Raw genomic sequence first — 11,905 nt, 5'->3', positions numbered from 1 at the left:
GCAGGAAATCTTGGCGCAGAATTCTGGAAGTGCTGTGACTCACAGCATCTACGATGAAGGGATCATGCCTTCCTTGCAGAACAACAACTATATAATTAGCATAAATTAGCAAAAATGAACTTCAAACCTGAAGCAAATACGGCCAACTCAATACAGGAACAGTGAATTTAAGGCAAAGCTGTAGTAAAGAAAAAAACTTCACTTATTTTCTAAGAGTTGGAGTTACAAAGGGCCAAGATTTCTATTGGAGGGGAACTAATCTTGTGTTTGGGACTCCTGTTTCTTAGTCAAGGCCTTCATTTATAGAGTAATCCAAATGAAGAAGCTGAGATGAATCCAACTGTTTCTTGAGTAGTGGGTCAGAAAGATTGGCTATGCCCTGGATATAGACTTTGCCTATGTCATACCTCTAATCAATTAGCAGTCTGGTGAAAACAGGTAAAAAAACATCTGTAGCCTGATTTATTCTTGGCAAACCTATGCAGGCTCCCAAGGACCACTCCATCCCTTGCTTTTCCTCATTGTGAATGAACCATTGTTGAATTGTTTTTCCTCCCACAGAAATGGGTGAAGATAATCACAATTAGTACCTATAGCTCCGAGATGGAAAATCTAGCCTCCTCCCTACATTTGTTTGTTCAGTCATCCATTTAACAAATGTTTGAGTGTCTTTTATGCTTCTCTGAGGGTCTTATTCATCTTTGCGCTGCTTCTGGTAGTGCCCAGAAGGCTCGTTAAATAACAGTTTTGGGAACTGAAGTGAAATTAAAGGGTTGTAACAGATTTAAAAAATTATATAAGGAACTAGAACTGATTGTCCTCTCCTTTTAAACTTATCTCTATTTTTGACCTTAAAAAAATGTTTTCTTCCTGAAATATCTGTCATGTTCTTGAGTGTTCAAGGTAATTTACTTTGCCTTTAATGCTTGTGAAGCAAACCTGAGCTGGATAGCCAAATTTTTGTTATACTATATCAAGTAACCTGTGGATTTAGAATCAACACCTGATTGTTTTTATTTTTGGCCTTAACTCATGCCATTCTGATTTAGCTGTCCCATTCTACCTCTTATTCTATTCAGAGGGTTTCTAGATCAACTCACTTTTTCAATGAGAAATAATTTTTATGAAACAGAGTCAGCTCACTGTCTTGAGACACTTATATATATGACTGCCTCTTTAATGCACATACTTGGTTGTCTATTAGGCACCTCAAACTTATCATGTTTAACTGAATTCCAGATTCCTTCTCTACATTGCTTTACCTTCCCTTGTTTTTCCTCATCTCAGAAATGGCAATTCTACTGGTCTAGTTCCTTATGTCTAAAACTGTGGGGCCACCCTTGGCTCTTCTCTGTCTCTCATACCCCTTATCTAATCAAACCAAAACTCCTGTCAGCTATACCTTCAAAATCTATCCAGAATCTGATCACTTACCACCCACACTATCTCCATCCTGGTCTAAACCACCATCATCTCTCTCCTGGATTATCATTATACTCCCCTACCAGGTCTTCCTGCTTCTGTCCTTCGCCCTGCAGCTATTTTCAATGCAGCAATCAGAGGGATTCTGTTAAAACATAAGTCAGATTTGTTCATTCCTCTGCTCAAAATCTTCTAATGGTTCCTCATCTCAGGCAATGTAAGGGTCTTTCCATTGGCCTACGAGGTTCTAGATTGGACTTTACTCTCTGATGTCACCTCCTTCCCTCTCCCTCTTGCTCACAATGCTCCCAGCCACACTGCTCTTTCTGCAACATGCCAAGTATTCTTGTGATTCAGAACATTTACATTTATTGTTCTCTCCTCCTCTCCCCCCCCACCAAAATATTTGCATGGTTCATACCTTCATTTAATTCAGGTCTCCTCTCAAATGTTCCCTTATTAGAGGGACTTTCCCTGGTCAAGTTATGGCATACCCCATCATTTTCTCTCCCTTTTAGCCCCACTACTGGTTTTCTCCACAGCACTTACCACTAATTCTGTTTATTGTCTGTTTCTTTACCCTGTAAATTAAGCTCTTTGAGGGCAACAAGAAATATTGATTGAAGGTCTACTATGTGCCAGGTCCTTTTCTAGGCAATGCAGAAGTAAAAGCAAACAAAACAGACAGATACCAATATCCTTATGGCATTTCCATTCTAGTGCTATATATGCTGCTGTGTTTTATCAGTAAATATTTGATAAATGTGTTGAATAAATATAGCATCCACTCAGCAGAGTAACAGAAAGGATTAAAAAATAAAGGAGGTTTGGATTGGGTTATCACCCTTTAACTCATTGGAGCACCCACCACGTCTAAAGAAATGGTTCTATAGTCTCTCAGGTGAAAGTCTGGAAATTTAATCAAATCCCAGCATCTACAGACATTCTATACTCTTGACTCGAAGGGACTCTTGGATTCCTACCAGCTATGCTGTTTAAAGAAAAAAAATCTGTGATGGCATGAGAAAGTTGGCATTGGCACAAAGTGACTAGAGTCTAATGACTGACTAGAGAATCACACCAGCAGGAAATTAGATAAGAAGTCTAAAAACTAGTAAGAGAGGCTTTACCCTTTACTAGAGAGAAAAACTATTTTGTATCAAAACAGAAAAACACCATAAGGAAGATCACTAGCAAAGATGCTGGTAGCCAGATTCGGATAAAGTGGTTTAGGAAATTGGAGAAAGCTGCCTTCTTTAACAGAAAACTTGGGAGGCCAAATGATGAGGTAAACTTTAGAAGTTATTGGACTTCCCCCTTGGAGAGCAAGGGAAGACCACACCCACTACATAAGGTGATATTGCTCTTCTCTTCTCCTTAGCAACCAGCAACCAGGAAATATGAAAGATTTCATGGTACTGGGAGTAGCCTCAGGGGAAGAGTCAAAGTTGGAAAGACCCACATGCATCAAAGGGTGAGGTGAATGGGAGAGGAAAGAGACTGGAACTCTCAGTTCTCAGCTTCCATGTAGCCTTCTGAAGGTTGAAAGCAGTATGAAAATAATAGGTACCATTTACTTAATAAACCACATTTTCTAGGCTTCAACTTGGTCATCAATTGTATGCAAAGTGTCTGCTCTAGAGAATCTTCTCACTGGTCCAGTCTAGTTCTCCATTCAAGGGCTCAATGCTACTGCCATCTCCATTGACAATATCACCCTACTTATCTTATTTCTCTGAGTCTCTTTTTTTAATCACAAGGTCCTTGTTCTGAGCTCTTTTTCAGACTTCATCCAGTTCTATTTCTTCTTGCCCCCACTGACAAAGTCTTGGCCCCATTTCTTTAATAGCTCATGCCTCTTAGAACTGCCTCCATCATTGGCCCTTACTCACATTGACAAATGTCAGCTTAAAAATCTCTTTTTCTTCTTTATAAAGTCATACTGCTTTGTAACCCTGAGACACATATCTTTGGAAGAGGTAGCCAGAACATGCTGTCTCTGAATCCAGATGGCTTTACAGCAGCTCAGAGCTGTGTTCTACAAACTCCTGAGCCAAACAGGTAGCATTCTGTCAATTGACAGAGTCATACTGAAATGGAGTGGTTCAAGGACCCTGCCCAGGAGCTAGGTCAACATTTTAGTATGTCTCACCAAATGCACTGCTGGTTAACCCAAGTCTATTGTACCCTCAATACAGATGGTTTTCATGGCACATCATAACCTAGCTGAAGAGGCAATCAACACCATCGACTTACATTATAAAGACAAACAATTTGCCAGGTATTAGTCTAGATTTTAAGGTTGAACAAAGAGAAATAAATTCCTGTCCTCAAGGAACTTACAAACAAACTCTAGAAGCTCTAGTTCATATTCGAGCATGGTAGCTGATACCAACATTGACATGATTATCATTGGAATTAATGTATCATGTAAGTACCACCATGTCACAACACTATGTCAATTCTAAGAATAGCACTGAATTCTCCTGGAGTCCTTAGTAGATATGGGATGTCTTCAGGAGAGATGAGGTCTTTATGGAGGGTGATCTTGAGAGATACAAATACTACCATGACTCTCAGGCATACTGTGAAATTATTGAAGGTATCTGGGGTTGCAGGAGAGGATACTGTAAAGTGTATTGAAGGACTGATTGGTAGGCTAGGCTGGAAAAACCTCCTGTGACCTTGAGTCTGTGGCCAATATATGAGATGATGAAGCACACTTGAGAAGGTAGTTCTCAGCGTACTCTCATGAACTGAGATATGATAAAGAATCACCCAAGTAGACTTACCATCTGCTCCTTCATTGCTTTTGCTTCTTTTATTGCGACGAACACGCCTACTTTCTGCTTCAGAGTATGCCTTTTCTTCAGGGAAGAAAAAATTCAGAAGGGCCATCTGTAAAAATAACAAGTAGATGAGTCAAAGGTTGATCCCAGTCAACCATAGCCAACATAAAAAAAGGAGTTTCCTGTAGGCAGTCTACTTTCATCTTAAATTAAGTATCTAAAGCCTGAGCCCATCTTCTCTTCCACTGTATAAATCCTTTTATTTTTGAGACCATTATTATTCTAATCAAGAAGGGATGACATTTTGGCTAGGCTCTGAATCCCCTTTCTTTTGCCTCAAGTATCTAATGAGTAAACCTTCAAGTCCCATTTTTACACATAGTTCTGTGGTTCAGAGTGCCCAGTCACGGATTTCTAACTTCCCAAAGTTAGAAATCTGCCCAAAATTAGACTTGAGTTTGCTACTTCCTTTTGGATTTCATTATTATATATCCATGATTTTCCTACATTCCTATTCATACTAAACTTTTGATTTGTTCCCAGAAGGCTGTGCATCCAATTATGATTGGAAGATACCCCTTGTGTCAATGCTCCTCTAGGAGTTAGACATGACAGAGTTCATGATTATTCTCTCCCTTTCCTAGACTCCTACAGCACTCGGGTCTATAAGACTCATTTTGGTACTTGATACTCTACTTTCTTATGATGATCTCTTATAATAATACAATATGTTTCATATGTGAATAGGCCTGATTTTGCTAATAATAATCACAGTTTAAATGTATACTTGCGGAAAAGAATCATAACATTTTAGCAAGAGTGCCTCTTAGTGGTTAAAAAATGTGCTTGAGATAAACAATAGACAGAGTAGTAGGACTGAGAGTGATTCTAATTCCAACTTTGCCATTTATAGTTATGTAACCTTGGGCAAGTTATTTAAGCTTTAATTTACTCATCTGTAAATAGGGATAATAAATAGTACTTTTGCTCATAAAATAGTTGTAGGGTTATTTAGCACAGTAGCCAGCATGTAATATGCACTCAATAAATGTTAGCTATTACTATTATTAAAATTAATCTTCAAAATAGACTGGTTAGATAGCTTTAGGGTTAGAAAAGAAGAAATGAACCTGCATTTTCACCCTAGTGTTAGTTAAAAGAATAAACAATTCCAGAATCCTCATGTCTGCTGCATCTCTTATTAATTGAAAAAAATGGGTAGAACTCAAGAAATCCTTAACATTCTATACAAACTTCCTTCAAAACGCTGTTATGATTTATTGTTTACATAGAACAATTATACCCAACAGCCTTAATGTACAAGATTAACATCTTGCAGAATATATTCATGTGTTAAATACAAGGTTAATAAATGAATGTTTAGGAAATCTCCAACTTGCCATAAAGTTAATTTAAAAACATTTAGATTGAACCATATGAAACCGTCATTGTTGTATGTTGAAGATGAATGAATATCAGCAATTTCATGTGGTTCAACTGAGCAGTCTTTTTGAGTCTCTTGATTGGAATGTAAAATGTATTTTCTCATAGAATCAAGTAATAAAGTCCAGCTAGGTTTCCAGATAAAGCCCATAGAAAGTTACTTAATGCACAACACAAATAAGCTATTATATTACTAATAATATAAACCCAAACCGCTATTTACAATAAAATCTCAATCATTTGCAACTCCAAAAGAACAAGTCATTCTGGATAGAAGAGTTTTTCTGATAACTTTGAGTGCCAAAATTTATTTTGAATAGAAATTGGTCTACAGTATACGATTTAACTCAGGGCTTACTGATTATATAGAAGACTATTTATATATTAAATAGCACAGGCCGCTATAGTTTTGAGGTTTTTTAAAAATTACAATTACTTTAAAGAGCAATACATGCTTTGTTAGAGAGAAACACAGGGTTCTCTGGGAGCGAGAGGGAAAGAACCTAATACAGACTGCAAGTGTCCAAGGCTTCTTGGAGGAGGTGCTTCCTCTGTGAGTCCTGAAGGATGTCAAGGATTTAGTGATAAATGGGAAACTGAAAAGGAATTCTAGGCAAAGAGAGCATTGTGTTAAAAGGTTTAGAGAAAAGAGAGAATAGCAGTTTTTAGAAATACAGGTAACTAGCTTAGAATATGCGGTAGGAGGTAAAGAGGAATGGTAAGGAATGAACCAAAAGACAGTAAATAAGGGCCAGATCACGTTAAGAAATTTAGACTTTTTCCTGCAGCAGGGGGTCTTCTGAAGGATTTTTTTCCCTTTGTAAATTTTTGTGCTTTATGAAAATTTGAGTTACAATCTATAGAATGCACACATTTAAGCATAAAATGCACACATTTTAAGCATAAACTTTTGAAGAGTTTATGCATAAACTTTTGAAGAGTTTATGCATTTAAGCATAAAATGCACACATTTTAAGCATAAACTTTTGAAGAGTTTTGAAAAATATATATACCTTTGTAACCACCACCAAAATCAAGATATAGAACATATTCATCACCCCAGAATTTGTCCCTTGTGCCCCTTATAGTCATTCTTCAGAGTGACTCTGTACCCCAGGCAACTACTATTCTAATTTCTATAACCATAGCTTACTTTTTTCTGTTCTAGAACTTCACATAAATGGAAGAATATAATATGATTGCATGATTTCTGTGTGTTTTTTGTTTCTGTCATTCAACATGTCTGTGAGACTCATCCATGTTGTTGTGGGCATCAGTAGTTCATTGCTTTTTATCGCTGAGTACTATTTTATTGTATGAATACACCACTTTTTTAATGCAGTCATCTGTTGAGGGATGTTTAGGTTATTTCCAGTTTGGGGCTATTATGAATAAAGCTGATATGAGCACTGATGTACAAGTCTTTGTGTGGACATATGTTTTCATTTTCCGTGAGTAAACACCAAGGGGCAGAACCTCTAGGTTACATAGTAAGCATTTGTTGTAAGGAACTGCCAAACTGTTTCCAGAGTGACTACCATTTAATACACCCAACAGCTCTGAACATTCATTACACTGATATTGTCAATATTTTTAATTTTAGCCATTCTTGTGGATGTGAAGTAGTATTCCATTGTGGTTGGTTTTAAAAATCTTAAGCTTCTTTTTAATGTTTTTTTTTTTTTTTTTGGTCTCTTACTTTGCTGTCAACTATCAGATTTCACTTTACCTACCTGTAGCATCTTTTCTAGTCTCTTCAAATTTCCTGCTTATAATCTGCTATAGGCTTGACATCTTGTTAAATCTAATTAGAACAATGTACAAATGGAATAAACAGGCAGTCAATGGGTTTTGAATGACTTTTCCAATAAGTCAGATGCAGATTCTCTGGTGGCTTAAAAGCCATTTGTTTGTTGCTAGACAGGTGAATGTGTCAGATAACTGAGTTTTACACGGGTGTGTTATTACAGTATAATGCTATTTGTAGGGGAAAGGAATTTTGAAATCCAAATGAAGAACCTCCCCACAATCACAACTACAGTTCCATAATTCCCTTCATACTCTTTGTGTTCTCTCATGGGCTCAGCAATTATGAGTGTTCTGGCAAGGCCTCCAGCACCTTCCTGTGTCCTGGTGGCAGCAGTAGGAGAACGTGCTTACATATTAATTGTTCCGAAGGATCTGATAGGAGCTTGTGAGAACTCAAACTCCCAGAGGAGGGGGCCGAGGAAGAAACAAACTCCAGCAGAAACAACTCCAGTTCCATGGATGGTAGGAGTTCCTTAAAGTGCCATAAGAGTGGCTATTGATGAGTATGGCACATTCATAGATCAAGTGTTTATTAGAAGGACACTGCCCATATATGAAAATGCTTTGAATATAGTTTGTATTTTCTCAATAAAAACTGGAAGAAAACAACACAAACCACTGCTTAAACTGAAATAGAATCCCTATTCGCAGTGCCCTTATTTGGGTCTCCATTAGAGGCGGGAGGGAAAACTATCGTCTGTGTTGTAAGTAGAATGGCAAAGACAAAAATCAACGGCTGCTCATACAAAAAGTCTGGAACTCTCGTTTGAGTTCTGCATTCATTAGCATGGCCTTCAGAGGCAAGTTGCAGAATCTGAACAAAATAGCTCTCTCTCTTTGCATGCTGCTTTCCTATTGCACAAGGAGGGAAGCATCAGAAATGTTGGCCACAGCCAGGCATTTTGCTCAAGGGGAAAAAATGTAATTCTTTACACTTTATTAACTGATTACACCCTTGTTTTCTATGATAAAATTACATGGTAAACAGCACCTGCAGATTACAGGGATCTCAGCTGGAAACAATTTGCTCACAGTGAGCCGTGAGGGATATATCCATTATTGCTACTAACTCTCCGGATATTGCTACAAACATATTTTTTCCTAATATCTAAGCACACAAAATTATTGGGTGTTTTTTTCTTTTTACCATGACATAGAATAATTTAATTCATTATATATTTCATGGCTAACGTATTTGATAGTATGAATTACTCCTGAGCTTCTTGAGGGTATACCTAGAGCCTACCTCTGGGCCTGGCACATAGTAGGCTCCTAATAAATATCTACCTGCTGAAAGAATAATAGGACTAACAGTAATTCATTCCTTAATGACAGCATTTTATTTCACCTTAACTGGACCTCCTTTCTTAGAATCAACCATGGAGACATGGTCTAAGGACTCATTATACTACTGGCAGGAATCAAATCAAAGGGATCTTAAGAATGAGAGGTTCTCTAGGTCAGTGGATCTCAAACTTTGGTGTGCATCGGAATCACTAGGCATGAGTGTTAAAATATAGAATCCTGGACCTTTCCCTCCCCAAATTTAGATTGAGTAGGCTGAGGTGGGGCCCCAGGATCTGTCTTTCCAACTTGCTCACTACGGGATTCTGATGCAGGTAGTCCTTGGACCACATTCTGAGAAACTGCTGTATTGTTCATTCCTCAAGCTATTCATTCTTTGGAGACTGAAAAGGCAAAATCCTTCTTTGCCACTGGTAAAATAGGGCTCTCACATAGTGTTTTTCACCTCTTTTCTGTCATTCCTTACAGATAATCTGGTTATAGAGATCTGTACTTCATCTGTCCAAAGAGGAGGCAGGTACCTACCAGGCTTTCTAAAATTGACAAATCACCTACTGTTAAAAAAAAAAATTTCTCTTTCAATGTTCTTCAAAAAATCTCTTTTTCGTATGCAACCATTGCCATCACTACCACCACCCATCAATAATCAGCTGGGAAAAAAAAAATAATAAAATAAAATAAAATAAATGTATTTATACCATAAGCTATTTAACAAAAATCTCCAAGTGATCCCACCAAAGCAAAATGTGAGCATCTCAGTACCATGAGTGGAGTTGCCCAAACTAGTTTGATGGGTATGTCATAGATAGAAAATGGATACAGAAGCTGACATTGAACACACTTTCAATCTTAAAAGAAACCTTCACTCAACATGCTCAGATTTGCAACAAAAGGTCTTGAGAAGGTCACTCAAGGTGTTGTCTGCTGAACAAATACTGAGTACTTACCATATGGAGGGCACTGAACTAGATTCGATCTTTAACATTACACAAACAACATGTGCTTAATCCTGAGTTGCTTTGTAGTGCGATGATAGCACTACATCACAGGAGGTAGTAAGATTTTAAAAGCAATGTGACAAGAAGGGAAGCACAGTATGTGCTGGTTGCTGAACGGACTGTGCCAGCTCCAAGAGAGCAAGCAAACAAGAACACTGAACGTTGATCACAGCATCCCATGGGAGCTGCCAACACAGGGTGGGGGTAGAGGTGGCAGCAATCAACCCAAATGCCAAGAAAAATTGGCACTTTGGAAATTTCTGGTATGAGTGCCAAGGATTGCTATCCCCTGTTGTAAAAATGTCTGATGATAACTGAAATTACGTAGTAAAACTAAACATGGAAGCTAAACACAACAAACGTTTTGTTGTTTCTTAATTCTGCTTCCTAGGAAGTTTGACTTAAAAATCACTGCCCAACAATGCAAGTGACTATAAAGTAGAAAGCAAAATAAAAAAGAACAGTGTGTCTGTTTGAGGATATTATCATTGTGTGACATCAGCAAGAAATTATACTACAGACCAGTTCAATCTCTGGCTTTTTTTTTAACTCTTATTTTTGGGCTGCATGGATCACCTAAACTTATGAGATAATGCCTTATAACACTATTAATTTTTTTCACCCCTCAAAGGTAGCTATATTTGTAGGTTCAGAACCTGTGTGGACTTATACTCTGGACAAGAAGAAATCTGTTTAACGTGCACATTAAAGGGAAAGATGAGTTATTTTAAAAACATGAGTATTAATACAAAGGAGGAAAATGGACTCCTGCTCCAATCATCTGTTTCCTGGGTATGGCCCTATTCCTAAAATCCGAAACAGAACTGGAGAAATAGAAGCTTACTAAATTGATTCTCATCAATGGACAATGAAAGGTGTGCCCAGTTTTTACATTACTTTGAAATTCACACCTGCTACAGATGTCACATCTACCTCATTGAGCTGTTATGTGTCAGAGCTGGAGTCATGCTTAATGTGAAATGGCAAGAGAGGACCACCACTACTGAGATTGTGAAAGTCAGCTGGTCTATGAGCATTAAAACAATATTCGTTGATGACATGTGCAGAGATGCAATGACAGAGGGACACCCAAGAATGTTTGGTATGGTGAACTTTATGGCATAACCATAAGCAGGGGTGCCATAAAAAATACTATAAAGGATACGCTAAAGCATAGCTTCAAATAACATGACATAGTTGTGGGCTGCTTGGGAAAACAGCAGCAGAGACCAGCCTGGAATGTAACAATATGGAATTTGGATACTCTTTTTTGAGTAAAGGCTTTTAGCTGACCACAACTTGAATACAGAAATACAAACAGTGACAGGCTCTACAAATAGCAGCTGCAGCCGCAGTTCAAAAAGCAGTTTGTATGTATGTCATACAGAAAGAACGTTTGGTTGAAGATTTAGTCTTTGCTCCCTACAAATGTGGGTGAAATCAGTAGTGTCATCTTTGAATAAAAAGAAGGGCAGCAATATATACTGGAGGTCACTGACTTTCCTTGGGAGTGCTTGCTTATTTAATTCGTAATTCCCTATACTTCTAAAGCGAAAGGCACTTGGACACATAAGGAGAAAAAACATACCCTTCCACTCGTAAAATCTGGAAATCACTAAAGGTTATCATTTGTGAATAGAATCACTTCATAAATTAGAACATATCTACAGAACTCATAGAAGCACCAGGATAAAAGCATCCCAGCCAATCCTGAGGTCTGCATTCAAGAAGCATTAGCTTGAATACATCCTCTTAATTATGAATTGTTAAATGGCTCTTGAAAATTTTATAACAGTGTCACGGTTTACCTTCACAAAGTTGGACTGATGATGGTTAGAGTAGCATTATCACCAAAATGAGATTGCCTGTATAATCCATTTATTATTTATTTGTTTGTTTGTTTGTTTGTGTGTTTGTTTATTTCAATCCATTTATTGCAAACTAGAATTTTCCCTTGTCCAAACTTTCCCTATCTTTAGCATTTTACGAAATCTATTTTGGTTCCCAATGGGGACCTAAACCACATAAACTACTAAGCTAGTGAAAATAGAATTGCAACAGTCAGAAGTTGAGGGGGAGGGGAATAGGACACAGGTAAGAATCAAATCAAGAAACAGATGGCTATAGATTCTAAGAGGG

General features: G+C 37.7%; 1 protein-coding gene across 13 annotated transcripts in view; it reads right to left on the bottom strand.

Moving 5' to 3' along the window:
- The window catches only part of EDA (ectodysplasin A), a 284,129-nt gene that overhangs the window by 73,951 nt on the left and 198,273 nt on the right, over positions 1-11,905 (bottom strand). For 12 of the 13 annotated variants that reach the window (XM_006908514.3, XM_015586754.2, XM_015586757.2 and 9 more), the window contains exon 2: positions 4,215-4,320. In XM_006908514.3, coding sequence (XP_006908576.1) covers positions 4,215-4,320 — 106 coding nt within the window. Of the gene's footprint in view, positions 1-4,214; positions 4,321-11,905 lie in introns of those variants that run through there. The other variant, XR_003045331.1, reaches the window with a different exon arrangement.

The sequence above is a fragment of the Pteropus alecto genome, unplaced genomic scaffold (assembly GCF_000325575.1).
Source record: "Pteropus alecto unplaced genomic scaffold, ASM32557v1 scaffold312, whole genome shotgun sequence".
Taxonomy (NCBI): Eukaryota; Metazoa; Chordata; class Mammalia; order Chiroptera; family Pteropodidae; genus Pteropus; species Pteropus alecto.
Note: the sequence above shows the minus strand (reverse complement) of the source record. Positions and strands in the feature narration are given on the sequence as shown.